The 15,031-nt window shown below is 35.0% G+C and overlaps 1 protein-coding gene across 2 annotated transcripts in view; it reads right to left on the reverse strand.

Moving 5' to 3' along the window:
* Nucleotides 1-885: 885 nt before the first annotated feature.
* The window catches only part of LOC137626535 (nucleolar protein 9), a 538,921-nt gene continuing 524,775 nt past the window's right edge, over nt 886-15,031 (reverse strand). For both annotated transcript variants that reach the window (XM_068357589.1, XM_068357582.1), the window contains exons 10-12: nt 12,076-12,248; nt 1,354-1,454; nt 886-1,069 (exon numbers count right to left, since the gene is read on the reverse strand). In XM_068357589.1, coding sequence (XP_068213690.1) covers nt 1,023-1,069; nt 1,354-1,454; nt 12,076-12,248 — 321 coding nt within the window. In that variant the 3' untranslated portion in view covers nt 886-1,022. The remainder of the gene's footprint in view (nt 1,070-1,353; nt 1,455-12,075; nt 12,249-15,031) is intronic.

Below are 15,031 nucleotides of genomic sequence, written 5' to 3' on the forward strand. Positions count from 1 at the left end.
TAAGCTATCATAATTTTCATATTATACATTTATCTCTCTCTCTGTTTGTGTGTGTGTGTGTAATAAACGAAATCTTTTTCTTTGCCAAGTCTCTAATGAATACTCACTGACAGAGCTGTAATAAATAATTACGTAAGCTTTATAATCAAGCACCACAGAGCTAAAAAATATAAAATATCATACATCTGCAACATGAATGAAACTACGGTTAACTTTATCCGATTCAACAGTACATGTAAATAAAATATGAGAGAAGTATTTCAAATAAAACTATTGAAATTAGTCTGCTAATTTGAAAATGATAGATCAAGTAATAATTGTTTTGTTAAGTAAATATGAAATATCCCTCGGTAGCATGCCTTAATAATAAGGGAGCTATTTGATCTGAAAATTGAGGTTGACGGTGGACTACGCAGGGTTGATCAGCTGATTTGAATGTAAACAATGAATAACATTATAATCGAGAGATTGAGAATTTTTATTTGATAGACTGCATTGTTCTTATGCGCGAAAAACTGAAACCACGATAAACAGGGGCAGACTGTAAATAAAAAAAAAGGAAAAAACATAAACAATCAAAAGGTAAGTGCATACATAGAGCACAGCATAACTACGTAATCTAAATAAGTCTTTATTGCTGTATTTTTTCCTAGGATATGTTTTCCCACATGTACTTCTTAGGATATGGTAGGAGGTAGTATAACAGTCCCACGGAGGGCGTGCAAGGCAGCAACAGACAAACTATTATCATTCATTTGTGTTTTGAGGTTGTGAAGTTGGTACTTGAAAATCAGTTGCATTTCACTATTAAAAGGCAAAGATTATGAAAAAAAAAAAATATTTTCGGACACCAAATCTAGTTCAGTTATGGATAAGTAAAAGAAATTTTAATTCTACCCAAAAAAATTTAATCTTGATGTTACATGTAATTTTTTTTTTCTTTTAAATCACATTACTGTACTTGCAATAAAAACATTTACTATAAACTTCAAGGAAGGTGTGATGTATTGGTTTCATATGATTTATGTTGCTTCTTTCTTTTTCTTTTTCTTCTTCTTTTTTGGTTCTTCTGTAAAATGAATAATACAAAAGTGAAACTCAAATTTATACAAGAATGGAAATATATTATTCAATAATTCTTTGACATGAGTTGAGCATGATAAATTTCCTGTAATTAATGCACAAGAGCAAACAAATAAAATTACTGTTGTTATTAATATTATTGTTAAGTAAACTACAACTCTAGTTGGAAAGGCAGGATGCCATAAGCCTAAGGCTTCCATAGAGAAAACAGCCCAGTGAGGAAAGGAGAGAGCTTTAAAATAGCAAAAAATTACAATGTAAAATACATACCATCTTTTATATCGCTTAAAAGGTCATCTAATAACCGCTTCTTTTTCGCAGCACTATCCACTAATTCCTGCCAATCTTGCTTGTCCTTTCTCTTAAACAGCCTTACCTAAAAACATATAATATTTAAGAAAATAAAATTTACATTATATCACATATGGGTATTTCATCTATGAATAATCTTTTATTTTCAGGGTCTTGCCACAACCAGAAATTCCCATTATAATATAATGGTTGATTATAAGCTCAGGGTTAAGAATATAGTATTTACTTCAATTTTTTAATTATTTTTAAATATGTTCTTGACCCCTTCGCTACGATGACGTCATTATACATGAAAACATGCCTGGCAATACACTGTGACATCGGGGTACGTCATTATCATTATTATTGTTACTATCATTATCATTATTACAAGCTAAGCTATGAAAGAGTATAGCACATGGTTGTATATCACACAGTTCACACTCAGGAAATTTCACTAAAAAATCTCCTCTCCCTAAGAGTAGCCCCTCCTCCTCCTGTCTTCATCCAACCAACAACGTCTTTGGGATTCTAGTCTTTATTTATGAATATGTAAGAGCTATTTTATTCTATTTTTGTTACAATACAATAATCACACCACTCTCTCTAGCCAATGGTAACATTCCCTACCAGAGGGCATTTATTCAAACCCACCCCTGACACCCTCTGCTTGGAGACGTAGGGATCCTTACATCTCACCTCACCACCAACTGAAATACTTGCAATTCTAGTCCTTATTCATGATTATGTAAGGTCTATTTTAGTGTACAGTATTTACATCTTGCCTAACCACCAACCGAAATACTTGTGATTCTATTCCTTATTCATGACTATGTAAGGTCCATTATATTGTTTTTCTATGTTGTCATAGTGTTCAAATCACAGAGAAAGCCTATCTGCCTCTGACTACAAGTGCCACCCTCAAGGAGACAAAAACTTACCAGTAATGCACATTGTTGACACACGACGAGATTTGTCTTTTTCTTATTTTATTCCTTATTTCTCAACTATCATTTCTACAAAATAATATAATTTTTATGTCTTATTTCTTTCATATTAGCATTATGTATTGTTTTCATGAGTAAATCTTAGCCTAATGTCATTATTTCCATTTACTGCTATTCTACAAATTATTCGTCATGTTCTTACATGCACAGTCTCTATTTCAAAGCCCATGAAATACCAAAAACAGGAATGATCCACTCATAGTGACAGTCACACGCAAGGTGGGATGACAGATGAATGAACAAATCTTATGTCTAAGGAACTAAATTTATATAACGTCTCTCTCTCTCTCTCTCTCTCTCTCTCTCTCTCTCTCTCTCTCTGTGGGTCAGAAATAGAATCAATGTTTTTTTTGTTACGAGGTTTTTGTTTATCGTATACCTTACAAATTATAGATTACAGAATACTTCCTGTGTCATAAGAAACAAATGGATATTTTCATTATATTTTTCTATAACGTAAAGTCCATTATTACAAGATTAGTTCAATATCTTTCGACAGCTATTTATCGTAGAATCGGAATAACATAAGTCACTTCAATGAATATAGAGTTTTTTACACATAAAATCACAGTGCTTTACCATTATCTTAGAGAAAATTATATACAACCAAATTTCTGAAAACTATTCTATAATCACTTCATAATTATTGGAAAAAATATTTTGGGTGTTTAGAGTGAAATACAATGGAAAATAAAGTAAACTTGAAAAATTTATTCATGTAATCAGTAGTAAGACAAATAAACATGGAAATTAAGGTTATTATAAAGTAAGTGAGCAAGTATATCTGATGGTGACAAAACTTGCATACTGTATAGCTTGAATAACGGATCCGCAGCCACATAGTGAAGGGGTTAATAATTGTGACCAAGAAAATATAAATATTTCACCTTAAAAGTCAATTTAATCTATGCCTGAAAAAACATTCTCATGCACTTTTAAATTTATCATTAAAAAAGTTTCAGATAAAACAAATTTTTTCCCACAAATTCATATGCTTTTTCTGGTTTTGGAAATCAGATAAAAAAAACTCAAGGGTCAATAACACATAAAAGTGGCTATTTATTCATATATGCATACTTAGATATTGTATATAAATGTGTTTATTACTATTACTGTACACATTACACAATACTGTGTCTTTTAATCATATACAGTACAGTATATTTTGCAAAAAAAAAGTTAGGCATTTCTACAAAGATAGTGGCCTAGGTTCTTGATTATACCACCATTATTTAAAAAACTTACATTTTCTATTATAGTACAGTGGAGCTTTAGAAGGCAAATATAATTTGTTCCACAATGCCATGAGAATATAGAGCTGTTAAAACACTGATACAGTATTTTTTTTCCACATGAAAGTTGATGGAAATTGGATTAAATAAGTTAAAACCCAAAAGCTATTCATTAGAGTAAAGTTCAGTAGAGTACAACACTTATATGGATAAAATAATATCCATCCATATACATATACCAAGGCACTTCCCCCAATTTTGGGGGGTAGCCGACATCAACAAGAAACAAAACAAAAAAGGGGACCTCTACTCTCTACGTTCCTCCAGCCTAACCAGGGACTCAGCCGAGTTCAGCTGGTACTGCTAGGGTGCCACAGCCCAACCTCCCACATTTTCCACCACAGATGAAGCTTCATACTGCTGAGTCCCCTACTGCTGCTACCTCCGCGGTCATCTAAGGCACCGGAGGAAGCAGCAGGGCCTACCGGAACTGCGTCACAATCGCTCGCCATTCATTCCTATTTCTAGCACGCTCTCTTGCCTCTCTCACATCTATCCTCCTATCACCCAGAGCTTTCTTCACACCATCCATCCACCCAAACCTTGGCCTTCCTCTTGTACTTCTCCCATCAACTCTTGCATTCATCACCTTCTTTAGCAGACAGCCACTTTCCATTCTCTCAACATGGCCAAACCACCTCAACACATTCATATCCACTCTAGTCGCTAACTCATTTCTTACACCCGTTCTCACCCTCACCACTTCGTTCCTAACCCTATCTACTCGAGATACACCAGCCATACTCCTCAGACACTTCATCTCAAACACATTCAATTTCTGTCTCTCCATCACTTTCATTCCCCACAACTCCGATCCATACATCACAGTTGGTACAATCACTTTCTCATATAGAACTCTCTTTACATTCATGCCCAACCCTCTATTTTTTACTACTCCCTTAACTGCCCCCAACACTTTGCAACCTTCATTGACTCTCTGACGTACATCTGCTTCCACTCCACCATTTGCTGCAACAACAGACCCCAAGTACTTAAACTGATCCACCTCCTCAAGTAACTCTCCATTCAACATGACATTCAACCTTGCACCACCTTCCCTTCTCGTACATCTCATAACCTTACTCTTACCCACATTAACTCTCAACTTCCTTCTCTCACACACCCTTCCAAATTCTGTCACTAGTCGGTCAAGCTTCTCTTCTGTGTCTGCTACCAGTACAGTATCATCCGCAAACAACAACTGATTTACCTCCCATTCATGATCATTCTCGCCTACCAGTTTTAATCCTCGTCCAAGCACTCGAGCATTCACCTCTCTCACCACTCCATCAACATACAAGTTAAACAACCACAGCGACATCACACATCCCTGTCTCAGCCCCACTCTCACCGGAAACCAGTCGCTCACTTCATTTCCTATTCTAACACATGCTTTACTACCCTTGTAGAAACTTTTCACTGCTTGCAACAAACAATAAATAATGAAGATATGAAAATTGAACTTTTCTCTTGTAAGGAGAGTTAATGCCCTAAGTGGAAGGTGGTAAGGAAGAAGTAATGTTACTGTTTGGAAAGGGAGGCCCTTTCCATAATAATGTCGTGTGGGCATCTTTTGTAAATTCTTTTATGCCTCAAAGTCCTTAATACTACTTTCTTTAGTGTCACTTTAGATGCTTCACTAGAAACCAATCCACAGAGATTTGTTTTGGCTTACGTTTCAGAATAAATCTTGAATGTCTTATTGCATTGTCAATAAAAATATTGTTGACATGGCTTGCTAAAGCCTGAACTAGATGAAAATTTTCCACAAACATATGTACTTCCTCTTTTCCCACAAAACTATGAACATCCTACCTTCCCTACTCTGAAGATATTTCCTCAGCTAACATCTGTTCCTGATTCAGAAGGTTCTGGAATTTTACTGTTGTGGGCTCTGTGCTGTGGTCCTCTACTAAACTAATCTAATAGCAGTCCATTCTTATCAATGATGACTTTCAAAGTTCCGCAATAGATGTTAAATGCAATATAAATAGTCCCAACACAGGTATAGGTTGGCCAGGGCACCAGCCGCCCGTTGAGATACTACCACTACTACAGTGGATCTTTCTCTCTGGTTACGGTTCTTTCCCTTTGCCTACACATACACCGAATAGTCTGGCCCATTCTTTACAGATTCTCCTCTATTCTCATACACTTGACAACACTGAGATTACCAAACAATTCTTCTTCACCCAAGGGGTTAACTACTGCACTGTAATTGTTCAGTGGCTACTTTCCTCTTGGTAAGGGTAGAAGAGACTCTTTAGCCATGGTAAGCAGCTCTTCTAGGAGAAGGACACTCCAAAATCAAGCTATTGTTCTCTATTCTTGGGTAGTGCCATAGCCTCTGTACCATGGTCTTCCATTGTCTTGGGTTAGAGTTTTCTTGCTTGAGGGTACACTCAGGCACACTAATCTATCTAGTTTTTCTTCCTCTTGTTTTGTTAAAGTTTTTAGTTTATATAGGAAATATTTATTTTAATGTTATTGTTCTTAAATTATTTTATTTTTCCTTGTTTCCTTTCCTCACTGGGCTATTTTCCCTGTTGGGGCCCATGGGCTTATAGCATCCTGCTTTTCCAACTAGGGTTGTAGCTTAGCAAATAATAATAATAATAATAATAATAATAATAATAATAATAATAATACATTTTCTGATTTCCGACACATCAAAAGAAGATTTGGGACTACAGCAAACTTTATTTTTCTGGCATGTCATTGCTGTCTCTTCAAGCTGAGATGTTCAGGGCAATGACCATGTTGATAGCACTTGCTCTCAAACAATACAATCACTTGCAAGGGTTTCCAGGTCATCTACTAGAATTTTGCATTTCTTTAAAGTTGACCTCACTTTAACTTCGTATCTCTTCTTAGGGCCACCACACTCTGAATCCTAGGAGAAGCCTTTTGCAAGCCTCTTCAAAAGAAGGCGTATCCCTCACCCAAAAGATATGACTCCCTTAGTGGAGCAATTTATATATTTTATCTATGAATATTGTTAGAAACATTCACAAATTTCCTGGGTGTTCTTGTAGTTTTGTCAGTAGTCTCGTCTTAGATTGTCCTTACATTTCAGGTTCCTATGATTAGTTTATGATTATTTTTTTTATTACTGTAAAGTCTGCTGTCAGAATATCTACTCATAGACATCTAGATCAAGCTTGAAGCAGACAATGTTTGGCTCACCTTTTCTTGGCCCTTCCCTTAAAGATGATAAGCTGTGGGGTTCCATAAAAGGACGGCACAGTTACATATGTTGCTGCTGAAGACGAGTGCCACTCTAAAATTTTCCCATTTGCCAGGGACTGAATTCATCATGTACATCCCCTCGTGTAGGATTCGGACTAAGAATTGCCAGAAGTCCTTCTCCTACCACCTTGCCCAATGACAAAGGGACTTGATAATTGATGATAAAGTGTTGTTAAGGATGAGTAAATATAATCTTGCTTTATGAAATTATTAATGTGAGATGCAAGCTTGGGCAGGGACCCAAACTCACAAACTTAACAGAGCCACCTACATGTAAGATGCCAAGGAGGAAGCTAACGTGCAACTCAGCTGCAGGGGACTTCCGAAGTCACAAAAGTAAGTGTCTTGGCTCTCTCCTTAATGCATGTCCCCTGTACAAGTTTCATCTATATATGAGCACCTGTAGCCTTTGCCTTAAAAGACTAACCCAAAAGGCAGTGGTACCACTCAATAGGTTTAGCACATCAGTTGAGATGGTGTACCCGTATGCAACCTGGAGTCACCAAGTGAGAGTTTTGTTGCCAGTGGTGAACAGTGTTCTATGGTCATCCTGAGAGGATGCAACTGCCTTATTAACAAAGAACCACACCTTCTGATACCCCCAAAACACCCCAGTCATCCAATAAATTGTCCACATCATCAATGACATCCAAGCCCATAAAGTATCATAAGGACAATAATCTTAGACACAGACTCAAAGCCTTTGAAGACCCTCTCTATTACCGAGTCTTGCCACAACTTCCCCCATGTAGAGAGAGTTCACTGTTTTGGAAAGAACTTACCCCAAGGCTTTGTCTATATGGCTTATGCAGTGGAGAATGTTAAATCAAGTTCTCAGAAATCTCTGAGAGTTAACTCATGTCAGAGGTGACTTTGAAAAACCTCTGGAAAGATTCTTTGGTGTAGAAATTCTTGAAATTTGGAATCACTTGCTGGTCCATGGGCTGGATCAAAGTAGTCATACTGAGAAGCAAGAACTTCAAAACTACGAAACTGAATTCCTCTAGCAACTTATCCTCCATGACTGGAAGATATTAGCTTCACCAATGGGTTTTCATAATAGTATACAAGTAGGGGTTTTACCTTGGTTACCCCCAAACATTATCACACAGCAACAGATTTAACCAATCTTTCATAAGCTTATGCCCAGTCAAAGCTTTCTACTCCTGAATTGTGTAGGCTCTCTTCAGCATTGTTTTCTAAGAGAGCTATCTTGTCACAACTAAAGAGTAGTAAGAAAATAAAACTCCTCAGCCTAAATAAATCTGACTTGCCCAAAACAATTATATGCAGCTTCTTTGATTGATGGATACCACTATGCATGCCACTTCTCTTCTGGAATTTATCATATCAGCTTCAGCTCATCTTGAAAGTTTCAGCAATTCTATCAGCATTCATTGCAGTAGCGTTTTTAATGAGATTCATATGAAGATGCTTCAACTTTCATATTATGGCTTAAAAAATACAAAGACCTGCAAACTATTTCTCATTTATCAATATCAGCACTTATTTCTCCACATCTTCAATTGCCTTAGTTATTTGTTGTAATATGGCTATCACTCCTCTAGCTACAATGACCCACTTATTTTTCATTATGGGGTAAATTGTAGATTTAGGCATACCATACTACTTGAATAGATCAGACATGCAAACACCACTCTCTGACTTTGAAACTACTACTTTCCTCAATTTTATTATGGTTCTTACACCTTTTCTTTTTGGCTTATCACTACACTACCACCAACCTTCATAAAGCCCATTATTATTATTATTATTATCATTATCTAAGCCAGGCTAGGGTAACCACAAACACATTTACTTGATGCAGTATCATAACCAATTCTCCAACTAGTGAAAAAAGAACCCCTCCTTGCTAACTTGTAAAAAAACAAGACAAATTAGGAGCTAAGAAATCGGATATCTTTATAAAAAAAAAGGTAAAATACCATTTAGGTACACACATTCATATGCATCAAGGTCCATCAAGAGGGTTCTAATTTCAAGAGACCGAAAAGCTAAACTACAGTAATTAGTTTAACCATGGAAAAACAGATATGATGAAGATCGAGTTTCTCATTACTTTTCTTACTGCCAAACCCATCACGCTAAAAGGTTGCTTTTCTTTGGACAGTGAGTGACAGAGCAATCTAGTATAAATAAAGGAGGGACTGTTAATTCTATATAAAAGAGTGCAGATTTAAGGGTAGCCCACCATTTATGTTCATGAGTTGTATCAGAAAATATTAATTTATGGTTAGATTGTATCCCTTTTCAGCTCTCTGAGCAACAACTCTTAGTTCAGTACAGTATAGTTATTCCAAATAAAATCTGATCTGATATCATTCCTAAAATGATAAGCCCCCTGTTCCTCCAAAGAAGCATGTCTACAATCGTCATTGAACTAGGATTTGTCTTTCACTAGATATTTTAACACATGAGATGGGATACACCTATCAATTGTATTGAACTGATTCTCATTCATGAGAACATGATCGACACTTTTATATTGTGACAAGCTCAAATGCAAAAGTTCACTGAAAATGCCATTCCAATGTACGAGGTGCATGAGATTTTATGTATATCTTACATGAGTATGACACATCAGAGACAGACTGCCCAGTTCTAATTACTAACAAAACCAAGGCATGATCAGATGTCCAATCTGGAGAACCAACCTTGCTTCTTAAAATACCAGGGGAGTCATTGTATACTAGTTCCAAGCAGTAACCAGACCTGTGAGTAGCTTCACTTATGATCTGATCACAACCTGATTCAAGAGGCAAATTATTATTATTATTATTACTTGCTAAGCTACAACCCTAGTTGGAAAAGCCAGAAGCTATAAGCCCAAGGGCTTTCCTAGCCCGGAGAGGAAAGGAAAAAGGGAAATAAATAAACAACAAGAGAAGAAATTAACAATTAAAATAAAATATTTTAAGAACAGTAACAATATAAAAATAAATATTTTATATATAAACTATGAAAACTTAAAAAAACAAGAGGAAGATAAATAATAACAGTGTGCCTGAGTGTACCCTAAAGCAAGAGAACACTACCCCAAGACAGTGGAAGACCATGGTACAGAGGCTATGGCAATACCCAAGACTAGAGAACAATGTTTTAAATTTGGAGTGTCTTTCTCCTAGAAGAGCTGCTTGCCATAGCTAAAGAGTCTCTTCTACAGTTACCTAGAGGAAAGTAGCCAATGAACAATTACAGTGCAGCAGTGCAGTAGTTAACCTCTTGAGCAAAAGAAGAATTGTTTAGTTATCTCAGTGTTGTCAGGTGTATGTGGACAGAGGAGAATGTGTAGGCAAAGGGGAAATGAATCGTAACCAGAGATAAGGATCCAATATACTAATATCTGGCCAGTCAAGGACCTAATTCCTCTCTAGCGGTAGTATCTCAACGGGTGGCTGGTGCCTTGGCCAACCTACTATGGCACTACCCAAGACTAGAGAGCAATGGTTTGAATTTGCAATGTATTTCTCCTAGAAGAGCTGCTTACCATAGCTAAAGAGTCTCTACTACCCTTACCAAAAGGAAAGTAGCCACTGAACAATTACAGTGCAATAGTTAACCCCTTCAGTGAAGAAGAATTGTTTGGTTATCTCAGTGTTGTAAGGTGTACGAGGAGAGAGAAGACTATGTAAAGAATGGGCCAGACTTTTTGGTGTATGTGTAGGCAAAGGGAAAATGAGCTGTATCCAGAGAGAAGGATCCAATGTACTACTGTCTAGCCAGTCAAAGGACCCAATAACTCACTACTAATGGTAGTAACTGAACGGGTGACTGGTGCCTTGGCCAACCTACTACCTACTACCTACCAGTGCTTTTAAGCCATGAAGATCAGTAGGAGGAACAGCATTTAACCACTCCATATGGTAAGCTTTGAAATCACCAATAAGCACAACTCATGACCTGATTCTCATAGCACCCATTTCTGTAGCCAAAAATATGATATGCAGCATACTCAGTCCTAAAATACACCACCATACCCCTTGCCCTGGGAATTGCATCCCATTCCAAAATTATTGGTTTCTTAAAACCTTGAAAAATTAGTTCAGACAAGTGCATCCTGTGAGAAACCAAAGCTTCTGAACACAATAGATTAGTGTACGGTCCGGAGGCAACTGTATGGTCTCTAATATTGTCATGCAGTACATGAATATTGCAATACTATACATTAGATGACACTGGTGAAGTCTAGGGTGCACAGGTCATGGATTTTTCTCAATGTATCCGGATGGAATAAGTATTAAAATCAATAAAGTCCCATCATACTTGAAAACAAACTTAACAATAATGATAACATAAAATATATACTTGACTACAGTATACATAAAGCAGCTCGCACAACTTATAGTCTAAAGACAAAATGACGAATGAAATTGGTCAACATGGCAGAGCCAACACACCAGGCAAAGCCACTTCAACTGAAGGGAGGACAATACATGGTTTTGAAAAAAACGAATACCCGAGTGGAAGATAAGGAAATGATAGGGAAAAGGCAACCTATTGATAAACCACTAGGCATCCATAGTCTTTCTTTTTAGCCTGTCCAACAAACCGATTAAAAAAAAAAGAGGGAGAGAAAAACAGAATAGTGTGCCTAAGTGTACCCTTATGTCAGTATAATTATCCCCTCGAAAATTGAGATGAAAGTTAAGTGCAAGTGCATTCAGGGACAGCCACAAATAAACTGAGACAATAGTACTGCAGCTATCTTTGTCTGAACAGTGTTAAGCTAATGGCAATACAAATCTTGACCTGTATAAGTTATAGAATACCCTGACTGTTATTCAATTACTGAAAATGTGTTCAATGTTATGATGTAATTCTTATATAGTTTTTACAAGTTTTGATTTATTCAAGATGAGAAACATTCAAGCTCTGAGGTTCCACTGTATCTAGTGTCATTTCTTCAAACTAAACCGCAAGGACACTCATGAATTGTTTTTGTGACCTTTTCTAGGTCAGTTACAATCCAGGGATAAAGATACCATAACAAGTCAAGAATGAGTTCTTTTCGAAAAATACAGAGCACAAAATTGCAATAAATCAATCCCAAAACAAAAATACCTTAATATGAGGCATACCTATAAAAATGTACAATCTTCCTATTACAGGAAGCTGAAATAAAGAAACACCACCTTACCATAAACTTTGAGTAGATAATTGTACCATGCTGGTTTGCTTTAAGCTTGAATTCCTCATTGGCTAGTTCTTCACAGATCCCAGTCTTCAGTTTGATAGAGGAGATATTCCACATTGCTTCAAGACTACGAGATCCATGTTTAGAACAAGCAAGTGCCACATAAGTGCCCTTTAAGTAAACAAAGAGAAATAAACAAATTTAAGTTTAAGTTAGAAATTTACTATCAATAAATATCAGATTGATAGATAGAATATAATTTCCCTGGCTATCCACTTTAACCAGACAGAACATTTGCATTAATTTAGAGACAAAATGGAGATCCTTAATAAATTAAACATTCACAGCAGGTGACTAACAATACACACACAAAAAAGGAAATATATGTACTGTATATAGGTTGCCATTTCATAAAATGTTAGGGAGTTCAACATTTGTATCAAGGATGTTAGTCAGATTGATTTGAAAATCAATAAAATCTTTTCATAATTAAAATCAATTTATAAAAGAATATGAAATGAATGGTCTAGTCATTTCATATTTTTTTTTTTGTAAATAATTAAATAAATAATGGGGAATATAATACTGTCTTCAGCTCAGGATATATGGCAGGATAAAAAATTACATAATATTATTAAAGTAGAAGTTTTAACATTAGCCATAAACAAGATAGATTCAATACTGCAAAAATAAGGAAAAATAATACATCTAAACCAAATTTTGTACAATATAAAAATATATTGTAATCATGCCCAAAATTAATGCATGGTGAAAATAATGAGGATAAAATTAATTATTAACAAAACTCTCAGTATGATGGTTTGTAAGTTGAGAACACAGGATCCTCCCCATCTAAACTAAGAAATTTATTCAGTTAAAAAGTTTATATATATATATATATATATATATATATATATATATATATATATATATATATATATATATATATATATATATATATACACACACACACACATATGTAAGACATGCACAACAATGTGTAATATAGAAATCTGATTTTGATGGCATTTGAGTGTGCACAGCCAATTTTGTGGAGAGTCCTGCATTATTAGGGAATTCTACATAAATGTGTATATTTGAATATACATAAATATGTATATTTGAATAAGTCTGTTCATGAGCATAGCAAGTGCAAAGTTAATGTTAGTGGAGTCCTATCAAATGAATTTACATTGAACAGCAGAATACTCCAAGGAAATGTGTTGTCCTATGTTCTTGATTCTCCATGGATTTTGTATTGCACTAAACTGCTGGGGATGATGAGAAAGAATTGAAATGGAGTGGTATTAGGAAACTAGCTGACCTAGAGTATGCTGATGATGCTTTCCTAATTAGCAGAACACCAAATGATCTGCAATGTTTGTTTACCAGAATACATGAAACATTGCAGGAGGTTGGGCTCTACATAAATAAAAGATAGACAGAGAAGATGAGGATGGAATATGCAATCGAAGATGAAATATCATAGGAAGCAGAAAGGATTAATTAAGTAGATTTACATATTTGGGAACTGTAATCTATAATACAGGGTCTTTAGAATTAGAGTTTATTGAAAGATTGAAAAAGCAAATCAAATATTGGGTGGGTTGAGCAAAATCTGAAAATCATATAGTCTGAAATTACAAGCAAAACTCAAGTTATATATACACACATGTATATATATATATATATATATATATATATATATATATATATATATATATATATATATATATATATATATACATATACACACACATATATACACATACATACATACATAATAAATATATATATATATATATATATACATAGATATACTTTATATGTATATATATATATATATATATATATATATATATATATATATATATATATATATATATATATATATATATATATATTTATACACACATTATTATTATTATTATTATTATTATTATTATTATCACTAGCCAAGCTACAACCCTAGTTGGAAAAGCAAGATGCTATAAGCCCCAGGGCTCCAATAGGGAAAAATAGCCCAGTGAGGAAAGGAAATAAGGAAATAAATAAATGATGAGACCAAATTAACAATAAATCATTCTAAAAACAGTAACGTCAAAACAGATATGTCCTATATAAACTATTAACAGCGTCAAAAACAGATATGTCATATATAAACTATAAAAAGATTCATGCCAGCCTGTTCAACATAAAAACATTTGCTCCAACTTTGAACTTTTGAAGTTCTACTGATTCAACTACCCGATTCGGAAGATCATTCCACAACTTGGTAACAGCTGGAATAAAACTTCTAGAATACTGTGTAGTATTGAGCCTCATGATGGAGAAGGCCTGGCAATTAGAATTAACTGCCTGCCTAGTATTACAAACAGGATAGAATTGTCCACGGAGATCTGAATGTAAAGGATGGTCAGAGTTATGAAAAATCTTATGCAACATGCATAATGAACTAATTGAACGACGGTGCCAAAGATTAATATCTAGATCAGAAATAAGAAATTTAATAGACCGTAAGTTTCTGTCCAACAAATTAAGATGAGAATCAGAGCTGAACACCAGACAGGAGAACAGTACTCAAAACAAGGTAGAATGAGAGAATTAAAACACTTCTTCAGAATATATTGATCACAAAAAATCTTGTAAGACTTTCTCAATAAGCCAATTTTTGTGCAATTGAAGAAGACACAGACCTAATGTCCTTCTCAAAAGTAAATTTCCTGTTGAGAATCACACCTAAAATTTCAAAAGTCATACAAATTTAAAGAAACATTATCAATACTGAGATCTGGATGTTGAGGAGCCACCGTCCTTGACCTACTCACAATCATACTTTGAGTTTTGTTAGGATTCAACTTCATACCTCATAATTTGCACCATGCACTAATTTTATATAGACAGTGACTAACCCACTTGGCTACGAACAAAGATAAAAGTCAATGACAATTCTA

Source organism: Palaemon carinicauda, chromosome 2 (genome assembly GCF_036898095.1).
Source record: "Palaemon carinicauda isolate YSFRI2023 chromosome 2, ASM3689809v2, whole genome shotgun sequence".
In the NCBI taxonomy this organism is placed as follows: Eukaryota; Metazoa; Arthropoda; class Malacostraca; order Decapoda; family Palaemonidae; genus Palaemon; species Palaemon carinicauda.